This window comes from Pteropus alecto, unplaced genomic scaffold (assembly GCF_000325575.1).
Source record: "Pteropus alecto unplaced genomic scaffold, ASM32557v1 scaffold131, whole genome shotgun sequence".
NCBI lineage: Eukaryota > Metazoa > Chordata > Mammalia > Chiroptera > Pteropodidae > Pteropus > Pteropus alecto.
Window position 1 is genome coordinate 22,748,953 of NW_006434709.1, and position 14,854 is coordinate 22,763,806.

The 14,854-nt window shown below is 37.2% G+C and overlaps 1 protein-coding gene across 1 annotated transcript; it reads left to right on the forward strand.

Annotated features, from left to right (window-relative positions):
• The first annotated feature begins 338 nt into the window (after positions 1 to 338).
• On the forward strand, positions 339 to 12,387 carry LOC102879574 (cytochrome c oxidase subunit 7A-related protein, mitochondrial). Its single transcript, XM_006909643.3, has 3 exons — positions 339 to 507; positions 10,170 to 10,301; positions 11,514 to 12,387. Exons 1-3 carry the CDS (start codon positions 436 to 438, stop codon positions 11,652 to 11,654), a joined length of 345 nt encoding a protein of 114 aa, XP_006909705.1. The 5' UTR covers positions 339 to 435; the 3' UTR covers positions 11,655 to 12,387.
• Positions 12,388 to 14,854: the final 2,467 nt, after the last annotated feature.

Here is a 14,854-nt window from a genome sequence, read left to right on the forward strand (position 1 = left end):
GCTCCCGGCCCCACCCTCCCGCTCCCACTTCCCCGGTCCCGCCCTCCTTGAACGCTCCCAGAGTCCGCCCTACTTGACCCCCGCACATCCCTCAGGCCCCGGCGCGCTGGGCGCTTGCGCATTTCTTAGGGCGTCTTGGCACTGCCTTACTCCAAATATAGGCAAAGCGGTAACCTCGTATTTTCTAAAGACCCCACTACAGTGGCTTTTCGCTCTCTCTTAGAGACTATTTCTCCTTTCTTGGCGCTGCGCACCTGGCTTTTCCTTCTCTTATGTGACTTAAGAGGACATATTTTAAATTAGGCGGTCATCGGGCAGCCCGTCTCTTGGCGCAGGGTCCTTGGGCTGAGCCTGGGGGTGACCGCCGGGAAGGCAGGGTCCTTCTCTGGGGCAGTCGCGCAGGTAGCGGCTGCGGAAAGTCAGACACGGGGCATCATGTACTACAAATTTAGTGGCTTCACGCAGAAATTGGCAGGAGCATGGGCCTCCGACGCTTATACGCCACAGGTACGGGTAGTGCCGCGCCGGCTCGGACAGTGGTGGCGGCCCAAGCCTCTGCGCCAGGCAGTCGCGGCGCCGGAGCCAGCGAGGCTTCTGCCTGCGTTTTGGTTTAGTTCGCCCCGCACCTCCCGGCGTCCTTCTTCATCCACTTACGGCGGCCATAGAGTCTCCCAATTCTTTAGTTGCTCCCCCGGTGGGGCTGGTTCGGTGCGGACGTTGGGCCTGGAAGTCAGGAGGAGTCAAGGTGACCCCGAGCTCCTTGCTTGTGGGTCATGGGGTGGCTCGTGGGGTTTGCGGGGCCCAGAATGTGACCCGACCGAGTCTGAAATTAGGTCCTGTCCATTTTAAGGAGGTCTGGCTTTCGGTCTCCTCAATGCCCATTGTCACCCACTGCCGCAGCTCAAAGGCAGCCTCATTCAAGCACGAGATTGGAGAGCTGGGATGACGGCACTGAAGGAAGGCAAAGGGCGAGGAGAGGCTGTATGATCAGAATTGGGAGAATTAACGGGTTCCTTGAAATGCCCCGGTGAGTGTGAAGAGTTACATGCAACGAGCTTACACTTTCCTAACTGTAAAGCGGTTGACGGATGCCTATTATTTGAGTTGTCTGAAAAGTATTCGGATATCACTCATTTTGCCAATTGGAGTTTCAATTTCCAGCTTGTGTCGTAGAGATGAGACCCATACATTTAATTTGGGCTCAGATCTGGCTTTGGTGCTTTATTTTATGACCTTGATCAAGTTGCTTTATTGTGAGCTCAGGGCAGCGGTAGTACAGATTAAATGAGGTGTGTGTCAAGTGATTAGTAGGCTTTGGCGGTTGTTGGACACTGGATAAAGTGGTAGCTATTCTTCAGAAGCTGAGTCTGAGATATCACTGTATTTACTTCTCATCCTCGTAGTGGTGTGGGAAGAGTTGATAAGATACGCAGACTGGAATAGTAAGGGGCTCAGGTAATGTGTAAAGGATGCTCCATTGTTAACTCCTTTTTCTGTGGGACACGGCAACTTGCCCAAGGGGAGGGATAGTTAAGAATGATTTCAATCTAAGATTAGATGTGCTGTTAACTAGGATAATGGAGGGCAAGAAAGGCAAGTTTTGAGGCAGGCATGGAGTTGGGGATTAAGGATCTAGTTTATAAATGTTGAGCTTGTAATATGTCTGGTGGCAGCCGGATTTATGAATACGGAGTATGCTAGACCTGGGTATCTTCAGCCCATAGGTGGTAGTAGAATCTGTGGTGGGAATAAGATTACCCAGAAGTATATAGGGAGGAAAGATGGGAATATTATTAGGCTACAGATACATGGAGGGAGAGTGGAGGAGGAAAATCGATATCAAAAGAACAATCCAAGATTGGTGTCACTGAAACCAAATTGGTGAGGAAGTCTAAAGAATTGTCAACAGTGATTTTTTTTTTTTTACAGATTATAGGAAAATTTCTATCGTATATGCATCTACTATAAAGTATATTTTTCAGTGCATGGATCTTAAATGTTACAGTTTGTTGAATTTTGACATGCATACACTTTGTAACCTATACTCTTATTAACATTATAGAATATTACATCAACCTTAGGAAGGTCCCTTCTTACTCCTCCTGTCAATCCCTGTCCACCTCCCTGTTTTGACTTTTATCACTACAAATGGTTTTGCCTATTTTTGGATTTCATATAAATGGAACCATACGGTACTCTTATGTAAGGCTTAGTTCTCGATATTTTTGAAAGTGCATGTTACATATATTAGTAGTTCTTTTTATTGTATGGATATTTAACAATTGGTCTTTTCTGTTAGTGGTTGTAGGTGTTCTTTTAGTAGAGTTTATCATAATCTAGGTTCTATTAGCTAGTAAGGAAAAAGTGAAGTTTTAGACTAAGACTAACATATATTGAAATTAAATTGGCACTCTGGGCAGAGATTACCCTGAGTTGCATTTGGAACAGGTAGGGCTTTCAGATTTCTAGCACCTCTTGAATGGTTTTTCTTGAGAATTTGAACTTCATAGTTACTAAGGACTTCTTGTTATGTTAAGTGATAACATGTAGGCTTTATATGACAGTTACTAAGGACTTCTTGTTATGTTATGTTAAGTGATAACATGTAGGCTTTATATGATTTGTAGATTTCACATTGATTGTGGTAGGCATCCCCCAATTCAGGTGTTCTGACCTTGGTAATTAGGAGTACTTCAGTTTTGTTGGAAACATTAGCACTCTGGAAAATGTGGATGTTTGTAACTTTCAGTGTTACATAAAGTCCACTGAATAACCTAACATGCATCAAAGAATCTAATGTGGAAAAGCTAGTTCTCTTAACAATAGGATAGGTAGAGATTTATAAATCAATTTGATGGCAAGTAATTGTGGGAAGGGTATTTTCCAGTGGTTGATTGAAAAGCATTATCCTTACTTTCACATGCAGTGTCCAGTAAATTGAGGCCAATAAACATGTGAAGAAATAATCAGTATCATTAATCATTAGGGAAATGCAAGTCAAAACCACAATAAGATATTAGTTTACACTTGCTAAAATCAAGAAGACAGACAACAGTGTTGATGAGAATGTGGAGAAACTGGAACCCTACTACATTGCTGGTGGAAACGTAGAATGGTGCAGCCACTTTGCAACACAATTTGGCAGTCTGTTAAAAAGTGAAACTTAGTTTTACCATATGACTCAATAATCCCTCTCCTGCTTAAGCTAGTAGAATGATATTCTAGGTAAAGGGGACTGTGAGAGTGGGAGGAGGCCAGCAGGGGAATCATTGAATAAGTTTGGCTGTGGTGCATGGAGAGCGATCATGAAGGGCCTAGGATCATAGGACTTAATTTTGTGAGAAATGAGTAGGAATTTTCGAAGCAACTTAGTGTAGAAAGTTGTGATAGAGTCTTGTCCAGATGTTGAAACAAGGACATGCTTGTTACTTTTAGTTTCATGAAAGATTTATGATGGAGGAGCAAGTATCATGACCAGAGCTATGCTTTAAAGGATAATCTGTCTGGGAGAGACCAGTGCCAGGGATTCTTGTAACACATAAAATAGTTCAGGGTCTTCTGAGTAGGAATGAAGAAAGAGTCAAGAGGTCTGCAAGGTAAGGACTAAGTGACTGATGAGGGAAATTTAGGGACTTCAAGATCACTAGTTGATGGGAAGACGGTAGTGCTTTCCACAGAAACTGGGAGCCTCCTGAGTAGGCTTGTGAGAAACTAGGTGAATTTTGGCTGTACGAAGTGTGAGGTGTCAGGGAAAGATGGAGGCGGTGATACCTAGCTGTCAGTTAGAAATGAAGGGCTTGAGCCACCGTGGATTGAAACTTGTTTCTAGTCCTAAATCAGGGTGAAAGAATTCATAGGTTTCTGTCATCTAAAATTTAAAAACTTTTCACATAACTTATTTCTCCACCTTCCTTCCTCCTCCCCAAACCTAAAAGGTAAGAGAAGAGGAAAACTTTGGACCAGTCAACTTTGATGAGGAAAAAGCATCATGTTTACTTTTTTTAAAAAAATGCTGGAGCAACTAAAACAGACTAGAAAATACTCAATTACTAAACGTGATTACAGTTTAATGGCTCTTAGTCAATTATAGAGGTAGTGATTGTGTAAAACAGCTGAGAGATTCGATATTAATAAGCAAAACCTGTGATTTCTATTTAGCCTACAGTCCACTTATTTTAAGAACAACTTTCAGTTTTCTCATTGCTGTGGGAGGTGTGGGAGGCATGGGAGGCTCAGCCATCAAGTGCTGATTTACATGACTTTGGTTCTGAAGTATTCAGATGAAACTAGACTTCCTTAGCTTATTTATATATTCAGTAAATACTTACTGAATGCACTCTTTGTGCCAGATGCTTTTCTGAGTCTTGGGAAAGAGGAGCAGTAAACAGAGCATGCCAAAATCCTGCCCTCATGAAGCTTCCATTGCAGTAGGGGGAGGCACAGGAAACAAAAGTAGAAGATAGTATATTGATGGTGATAAGTGCTGTGGAGAAAAAGCACCACGAAAGGGGATAGGTTGTTAGCAGGTTAAGCGGGGAGGACATGCAGTTTTAAAAAGGGTGGCTAAGGGACAGTCTCACTGAGAAGGTGACATAGGGGTAAAGATTTGAAGGAGGTGAGAGTTCAAGCCATATGGATACCTGGAGAGGAGCATTATAGGCAGGGGGAATATGCCTGGTGCTTGGGAGGTTTTAAGGCAGTCCAGAGGCCTGGGGCAGAGAAAGGGGATGATGTAAGGTGGTAGTGGTGGTTGTGGGAGAGGGGTTGAGGGGTACATCTCATAGGGCCCTGAAAGCCATTGTAGGAACTTTATGTTTTGCTCAGATTTGAGCTGAGTAGTGACATTCTTTGTTTTAACATAATCGCTGATTTCTGCATTCAGAGTAAACTGCAGGACAGCAAGAGTGGAAGCTGGAAGAGGCGTAGATGAAGGGATTTGCTCTAGGTCCCTTCCTGTAAATACAGCTTCCTGGTCAAGTCGACGCCTGAGAACCTTAGTGCTACTCCCATCCAGCTTGCCTTGAATCATTGGAAACATTGACCGCTCTTAATTTGTTAGGAGGTTTAATGAGGGGTAGGTGAAGTACCTTCCGATCACATTCATTCCTTTTACCTGTGGGGCCAAGACAGCTGAATTGTTGATAGTATGGTATAAAAGTGGGTTTGAATCCCATCTTTTGGAATCTCCAAAACTTTGTTTCAGTCATGTGTAACATGGGCTGATAATACCTCATTTATAAGGTTGATTTGAAGAGTAAATTTAGTAATTAAGATTGTGTAAAAATCTGAAAGAAAAAATTTATATTTGAAAAAAAGCAGAATGTAGGATTTCACATAACTATAAAGATATTAAATGTGCCTATGAAAAAAGATAGGAGGAGAATATACAATTTATAATTTACGAGATAAACTAATGAGATGATAGGTAACTTTAAAATTCTATATTCTGAACTTTTACAATATTATAAATGGAAATATGAAATTATTTAAAACTGTTAAGGTGGTTGATACTCCTATTTTCATATGTTATTGATCAAAAACTTTGCTGTAGTTTTGAATAACTTAATGGGTGAACAAACAAAGCAATTAAGTATAATCCCTTCTAAAAATGCTTTCCCATTAGTCCTGTCAAAACATGAATTCAATTTCAAACTGTCTTTGGAGATGCTTGCTAGGAAGCGTTTTTTAAATTTTGCATTCTTTAGGAGAAAATGCAAATTGCAGATAAGGTGAGTGTCTAAAATTCTCCAGGTCAAAGAGAGGTCCTTTATTAGGGCCCCCTCTTCCCATATCAGACTCCTTCTGAGTCTTTGAATGTGTTATATATCAAATGTAGGCTAACAGCTTACAGACTAAACTTTTCTCTTTACGTGGATTGTTGTTTTTAAGCAGTAGTTGAGGACCAGTGGCTGAGACAGGTAGTAGAATACTTAAAAGCCAGGGCTCTGGTCTTATAGAGAGGCTTGAGTTTCGACACTTGGCTCTTTTTGCTGTGTGATCTCAGACAAGTTACCCTTTCTGACCCATCCAGTTTACTCCTTTCTAAGAAGACACTAGTCGTATTTTCCTAGGGTTGATGTCAAGATTAAATAAGATGACAAGATATGAAATACTTAACATGTTGCTGGGCACATAACAAGGGCTCAGATATTAGCTGCCGTTATTTCTTAACATTAATATCCATATTAGCAGAGATTTTATCTGTCTTAATCATTGTGCATTTTCAGTGTAGAGTAAGTACTCAATAACATGTTAATGTGTAAATGCAGTACAGAAATCAGTGATTCAGAACCGTTTATCGGACTGTGTCCGAGGAAATAGAAGCCAAGTTTAATACTTTTTTGTTGCTTTGTTGATCCTAATGCTTTCCTGGTGGGAGTAACATTGAGGTTCCAATATTTTAGAATAGGTTTTATCAGTTATAGGTAAACTTGAATTTTTTTTTTTTTTTTTTTTTTTGCCATGGTCCAGATGGGCCACTCAACATCTGAAATCCTGCGTCTGACACATAATCTGCAGGCTGCTAAGCCTGGGACTGGGTGGTTTTTCATCACTTCTGTAATGTGCCCTAAGAGTGTTTTAGCAGTTTTATTGAAGTACAATTGACATAATAAACTGCAACATTTATATTGTACAGTTTGATGTCTTGCCATATGTAAATACCTGTGAAACTATCACCAAAATCACATAATGAAAATATCCTTTACTTCCAAAGTGTTCTTCTATTCCTTGATGATCTCTTTCACACTCCCCTCATGTACATTCCACTACCTCTAGGCTTCCACTGATCTACTTTCTGTCACTACAGATTAGTTTTCAATTTTGAGATTATTTGGAGATACATCTATGTTGTTGCTTGTATCAACACTATTCCTTTTTGTTTGTGAATAGCATTTTGATCTATAGATATATTATGATTTATCCATGTACTTGATGAACATTTGGCTTGCTTCCAGTTTTTGGCTATTACAAATAAAACTGTGGACATTCATATACAAGTCTTTGTGTGGACTTAAACTTTCAGTTCTCTTGAGTAAACATCTGGGAGTACAATAGCTGCGTCATAGTATGGGTGCATTTTTAATTTTTCTAAGAAACTCCAGTTCTCAGAAGAGATTATACCATTTCCATTCCTACTCATAGTGTATGAAAACTTCAACTGCTTGATATCCTTGTCAATACTTGGTGAAGTCATTTAAAAAAATTTTAGCAAATCTGATAGGTATGTAGTGGTATCTTGTGGTTCTAATTTGCATTTTTATAGACTATTGATGTTGAGTGTCTTTTCATGTTCATATTTGCCATTTGTATACTTTCATTTGTCTGACCAAATCTTTTGCTTATTTTTTTAATTTGGTTGTTGTCTTATTATCGACTTTTGAGAGTTCTTCATATGTTCTGGATACAAGCTTTTTTTCAGATATGTGATTCGTGAATCTTTTCTCCTGGTTTTTGTCTTGCCTTTCCATTATCTTAACAGTGTTTTTCAAGTGCAGAAGTTCTGAATTCAATGAAATCCAACTTATTAATGTTTTCTTTTATGGATTATGGTTTTGGCATTATAACTAAGGAGTTGTTGCCTAATCCAAGCACACAAAAATTTTCTTTTGTTTTCTTCTAGAAGTTTTACAGTTTTAGGCTTCACATTTGCATATAGAATTCATTTTGAGTTAATTTTTGTATATGATTAGTGTTATGAATTAAAGTTAAACATTTTTTTGTTTGAGCATCATTTATTGAAGACTACGTTTTTCCTACTAAATTGCCCTTAAACACTTTCAAAAGTTAATTGACCATACATGTATAAATCTACTTCTGGACCCTTTGTTCTGTTCCAGTGACTTTTTCTCTGTACGCCAACACTACATATCTTGAATACTGTAGCTTTATGATCAGTCTTTTTACTTTTTTTAGACATTTATATAACTTAGAAAGTGATCGCCCCAATAAATCCAGTACCCATTTCACACCATACATAGTTAGTTATTACAATATTGGCTATATTTCTTATGCTCTACATTACATCCCCATGACTGTTTTGTAACTACCAATTTGCATTTCTTAATCCCTCCCCTTTTTTACCCACCCTCCCAACCTTCCTCCCACCTTGCAACCATCAGTTTGTTCTCTGTATCTATGAGTTTGTTTCTGTTTTGTTAGTTTCGTTCCTTAGATTTCACATGTAAGTGAAATCATACAGTATTTTTCTTTATCTGACTTTCTCCACTCAGCATAATACCTTCTAGGTCCATCTGTGTTGTTGCAGATGACAAGATTTTATTCTTTTATTTGTTTATATTTATGGCTGTGTAATATTCCATTGTATAAGTGTATCACCTCTTCTTTATGCATTTACCCATTGATAGACACCCAGGTTGTCTCCATATCTTAGCTATTGTAAATAATGCTGCAGTGAACACTTGGATGCACATAGCCTTTCAAAGTAGTATTTTGGGTTTCTTCAGATAAATACTTGGAAGTGGGAATACTGGGTCCTGCTTTGTCTCTTGTTACAGCCTTTGTTTTAAAGTCTGTTTTGTCTAATATAAGTATTGCTACCCCAGATTTTTTTTCATTTCCATTTTCATGAAATATCTTTTTCCATTTCTTTACTTTCCGTCTGTGTGTGTCTTTTGATCAGAAGTGAGTCTCTTGTCAGCAGCAGGTAAACTTAAATTTCTTTGGAAGAGATCAGACACCCAGGGGTCTGATAACTATTAATTTGGACAAAGGATTTCCTTTTTCATATGTAAAATGGAAGAGGCTGGACTTGAATGCTACTTTCTAACTTTAAAATTTTATTTTTCCTAGTTAGAATTTAATATAAAAGGATGTGACTTTATTGATTTGGAACTCTAAGTTCCTTATTTTAATCTGCAGGTTATTTTGGAGAACCATCTATGTATCTACTACCGTAGGTTCTTAGAGAAAATCAGAGTTCCCGTTAGGTTCTTTTTTGTTAATAACAGCTTTATTGATATATAATTCACATACCATATGTTCACTCATTTAAAGTGTACAATTAAATGGTTTTTAGTATATTCACAGGTGATGTGCAACCATCACCATGTTAATTTTAGAGCATTTTTATCACTTCAGAAAGAAACCTATACCTTTCAGCTCACCCCCCATTACTCCAGCCCTAAGTAACCACTAATTTACTTTGTCTCTGAAGATTTCCCTATTTTGGACTATCATATGAATGAGATAATATATTATGTGCTTTTTTTGTGACTGGCTTCTTTTACTCAGTGTAATGTTTTCAAGGTTCATCTGCGTTGTAGCATGTATCAGTATTTCATTTTTCTTCCCTCTTAGGTTTTTTCTTTTAAGCCTGTGTTTGTCCTTTATCCATGTGGCTAAGGGAGCTGCAATTAGTAAACCTGTCTTAACCCCTAAATCTCATTCAGTTTATATTTATTGAATACCTGTGTGTGCCAGATGCTACTTTAGGCATGTATTATCTCATATGCAGTCCTTTCAGTGGTAGATACTATTATTATATTCATGTCACAGATGAGAACACTGAGGTTCTCATCTTTTTTATTTTTATCCACTTAAAGCATTTTTTTTTTAAACTTAGGGGTTTATTAATAATAGAAAGTTCAGTTACTCTATTTTTCTTTTTCTTTTCTAATTCTTAAAAGGCAGTCTCTTAACCATTTCTGGCTCTTCCGGATTGAGATATTTCATTACTGTGTGTCTGAAACGTTTCTGAAGTCCTCTCTGGGGTTAGAGATTCCATGTTAGTACATAAGCTCACCAAGAGGAGAAAAAGGACAACCGGATTTCTTTTTAAATCTACTCCAAAATTCATACAGATCATACATGTTTTACTGTTTTGATAACAAGATAGGCAAAATAGTTATTTCTACAAGTTCAGATTGGGCCTTTGTTGTTGTTTGCTCCTCTCTCCCTCCCCCATCTTAATGGCAAGGAGTTCTTGACAGGGTTTGCCTTGTGAAAGTGGATTAGGTTGTTTTGTTGGAAGTTTAAGGACTTTAAACCTTAAACTTAAAAAAATTAAAGGCCTTATAATGCAGAATTAGAGAGACTTCTCATGTGGTTGAATGACTTTCTCAGCTATTTCTAGACAGCCTGCTTCTTGAAAGTCTTGTTCAGATGTCCAGACATTCTTTCAACCTGATATTTTCCTTTTTTTCCTACAGGGATTAAAGCCTGTAGTTTCCAAAGAAGCACCGCCTATCATATTTGCCACACCAACTAAACTGACTTCCGATTATACCGCATATGATTATGCTGGGAAAAACAAAGTTCCAGAGCTGCAGAAGTTTTTCCAGGTGAGAGAAGACACTCTAGAACAGAGAAGCCTATGAAATAATAGGTTTTAAAAAACTCTAATGAAACCAAATCTTAATCTAGTTTTACTATTCACCTTCTCTCTTTTTACTTAAATTGAATTCTCTGGTTTTTAGTTTGAGCCCTAAACTAGTAGAATTTATGTAGGTAATTTCCTCATCAGTTTTTGAGGGTATGCAGGTTTTCAAATTGCATATGAAGCTGTTGATCATCCATTGGATGGAGGAAGCAATGGCATGTATAATATATAATATTGTGAATAATCCAATATATATTTGGCTTTGTGACAATGCAGTGACTTTTGGCAATGAGTTTTCTTTTAATTGTTCTTTGCTTGCTTGATATTAAAATTCACTGAGCTGTTGTTACAAGTGGAGGAGACTTTATTGGGTTTGATGATCAACAGAGAGAAGCCAGAATTGGATTTTAAAATATTAACGTTAATGTACATACAGATAATTGAGAGGTCATTGACTCAGCTATGTCTCAGGTTCTATGGGAGTGGTTGTGTCTGTTACTACTGATGCTGGAAGACGGTGTTCCCTTCCTCAAAAACAGTCCAGATTCAGGACCGGCTTGGGAACTTTTGATCAATTTAATTCCTTTTTATCTGATATGTAAGACTTGAGTGGGTATCCGGGTTCTTTCATTGGCAGTGGGGAGGGATTTTGGAGACTACAAAATAATGGATTATATATTTTACGGAGGCTTATTAAATAGGTGTTTAACAGTTTAATGGACAGGAAGCAGTTGAATACAAAATGGATTTGAACCTATTAACTGACCCAGTGTGCTCAGACTTCATCCACTAATGATCAGGAAGTCATACTGATTGTAGAACTAAATATAGAGCATTTCTTGTGCCTACAGTTCTATGTTTAGCTGCTAATTACCTTTATGTTTTGAAGAAATTCACCAGTGCTTTTTTCCTAGTTAAGCAATGTGATAAATTCCTTAGAAATTTGAAATTTGTTGCATGCATGTTCCTGAGGCTGCATTTTGAGAATGACTTTGGACTTAAGCTTTAATTACATTTAGAAAAAAATATAGCAGTATTTCAGTTAGCATTTTAATGGATTAGGGCTTTTTCCATTGCAGTGTGTTGATGGATTAGATACAGAGACATTTGTTCTTTATTAGCCTAAATTGTAAATCTTTTTCTCATCAACTGTGTCCTTGATAATTCTTTCAAGAAATCCGATGGTGTGCCCATCCACCTGAAACGAGGCCTGCCTGACCAAATGCTTTACCGGACCACCATGGCGCTGACGGTGGGAGGGACCATCTACTGCCTGATCGCCCTCTACATGGCTTCACAGCCCAGAAACAAATGAGTTAGGCTGCAAAGGACTGGTTTACTTTTTGGCATAAACCCTTTGAATTTTTACTTTTCATTGTTTCTGTAAAAAAATTTTTTTTTTTTACTTGAATGGCCTACTTAACATTTTATAAAAAAAAAAAAAAAGATATGAAGGCAATATTTTGGTTTGTTTATGAACTGCACATGGCCTGTCAGAGCTCTTTTGACAGTTAAAACTAGTATTCATGGAAATGTTGCTGTTCTTCCAGTAAGGCCTCTTGATTTCCCTGGAGGTTTTGGATGAAGGTTGCATACAGGCTCATTAATGGCAGTCTGTGCTGAGGTCATTGGGGACTTACGGTGGTATTTTTGAGCGTGGGGTACAGAAGCTTTTCTGGATTTGGATGTGACTGAGGAAGGAAGACAAAAGCCCAGGCCAGGAGCATAAAATGAAGGGTTTGAGTTAGTAGTTACTTTGGGAATTTTTCCATCTTGCAGTAAATTGTTAATAGAAATTATTTGCAGCATGCCTCTATTTATTGGGCAGTTTGTTTCAAAGGATTATTTGCCTCATCTCAAATTTTTAGTGAAATTTTATGTGTAATTGTTATGTATTTATTCCACCATGGGAACAGAATAACTGTTTAGTGCTGTACTTTAGACCGATGTCTGTTTTATTAATGCACAATCTCCTTTACCTTTTAAAAATGTTATGGCTTTTAAATTATGATTTATTTTGATTGTGGAATAAATACATGAATGAAAAATCTCAAGTTTGAAGTCTTTTTAAGTGATCTTTCAAAATAATTTCAGAATACCAGAGATATCTTAAATCTGAGTGTAATTTCTTTCTTTTTATTTGGACACCAGATAATCTTTACAAAACTCTTCCTCAAAGTCAAGTAATAGAAGGCTGATGGCATATTGATGATTACCATATGGTTCCTTATATGAAACCTGCTTGCCCCTTACTGAAATGTGCCCATAACACACAGTTCATATAGACATTAATTTCCTGTGCTGTCACAGTTGGTAGACTTCATGTACCCTATATTGTCTTAAAAAGATGAAATTTCATTATTTAAGAAGTATCTTAAATAAAAGGTCTGTATCTTGCCATAGCAAAGAACAGTGACTTCTTACTGAGGATAAATATGGTGTTTGAAAACAATAGCATTTTCACAGGCTAGGAAGCCCTTATTTGTCTAAACAAGTCTAAACTTTATTCTTAGGTATTTCCCCCAATACCATAGTAAGAATAGTATAATACACACCTGTACATCCTTCACTTAGATTACCAGTTGTCAATATATTGCCATCTTTTTCTTGCTTTCTCACAAACATAGACACACAACTGTGTACATACACACATTTGGTTTTTGCTGAAATTTAAGATTAAACTATGAAATTATTGATTCAGTCATAAATACTTTAGCCAGTATCTCCTAAGAATAAGGTTATAATACAGTTGTTAGACCCAGTTTAACTGGTAACAATACTAATATCTAATATATAGTCTCTATTTAATTTTCCCCAAGTATCCTGATAATTTGTCCTTTGTAGTTGTGTTTTTAAAAATAAAAGCTTTATTGGGATAATGATTCACATACCATACAATTCACCCATTTATACATTTCAGAGTTTTATATTCAGGGTTGTGCAACCATCACAAATCAATTTTAAAGCATTTTCATAACCCTAAGAGGAAACCCTAAGCCCTGTTAGCAGTCACTTCCATTCTCCAGCCCACTTTCTAGCCCTAGAGAACTACTAATCTATTTTCTGTGGATTTGTTTTTTCTGGACGTTTCATATAATTATTACCGTACAATATGCAATCTTTTGTAACTGGCTTCTCTCAGTGTAATGGTTCATCCATATTGTAGTACATATCAGGATGTTCATCCATGTCGTAGTATGTATGTATTTCCTGTTTATGGCCGAATAGTATGTCATATGGATATATACCACATTTTGTTTATTCATTTATCAGTTGATGGATATTTGGGTTATTTCTACTTTTTGGCTATTATGAATAACACTTCTGTGAACATTGATTATAAGTTTTTGTTTGGACATATGTTTTCATTTTTCTTGGGTATATATCTAGGAGTGGAATTGCTGGGTCATATAGTAACTCTGTTTAACTTTTTGAGAATCTACCAGACTGTTTCTAAATCAGCTGTATCATTTTATAGTCTCATCAGCAGTTGGTTTTTGTTTTTGTTTTGGCTCCAGGGTCCACTCAAGGGTCATACATTGCATTTATTTGTCATGTCCCTTTAGTCTCCTTTTATTCAGAACAGTCCCCAATGTCCTTTATGTCATTGACCCATTTGAAGAGTTCAGGCCAGTGTTTTGCAGAATATCCTTTAACTTGGATTTGTCTAATTGTCTCTTTATAATTGAATTCAGGTTAAACATTTTTTGTCAGGAATTCTTCATTATGGTGTGGTATCCTTATTATATCAGGTGGTATTTGATACCAGTTTGCCTCATTACTGGCAGCTTGAATTAGATAATTAAGATATTGTTTGCTAGATTTCTTCCTTGTAATTAATAAGTAATCTGTGGGGTGATAGTTGAGACTGGGAATATTCTATCTTCAGTAGCTTTATACCCAGTATTAATGTTCATTGGTGATTCTTTGAATCATTTATTACTAAGGTGGTTATAAAAAAGTAATTTTTTTTTCTGTCATTCCTACTATATTGTTGACATTTTTCTGTGATGATGAGTACCCCCCCTTTAAAAAGTTTCAGTGTAATTTTCTCATTCAATGTAATAACGATCTCTTGTTATTTATTCTGATGCTCAATTCAGCCCAAATTGTCTTGTGTCCTGTTAACATGCCCCTACTAGTCTTTGAGCATTCTTTGCTTTCTGACACACAAGATGCTTTCCATGCTTATCTTGTGTTTTCTCCAACCCACTTTCCTCTTGTTTACTTTCAGGTGTGTGCTATTCATATACATGTACATGTATTTTCCTTCTCTGCCTGCTTTATTTTTGCCAAAATGCTACTGTGCATTCCTACTACTCATAATTTGGATATTGTTCTCTGCCTCATTTTTCTGCATTGTATTCCATTTTATGAATCCACCATAGTTTATTTAACTAGTCTCCTTTTGATGGGTATTTAGGCTTAAATTTTTTGCTTTTACAAACACTATTTAATGTATAATCTTTTCATGTCATTTTATATATTAAATGTATTTGTAGAATAATTTCTAGA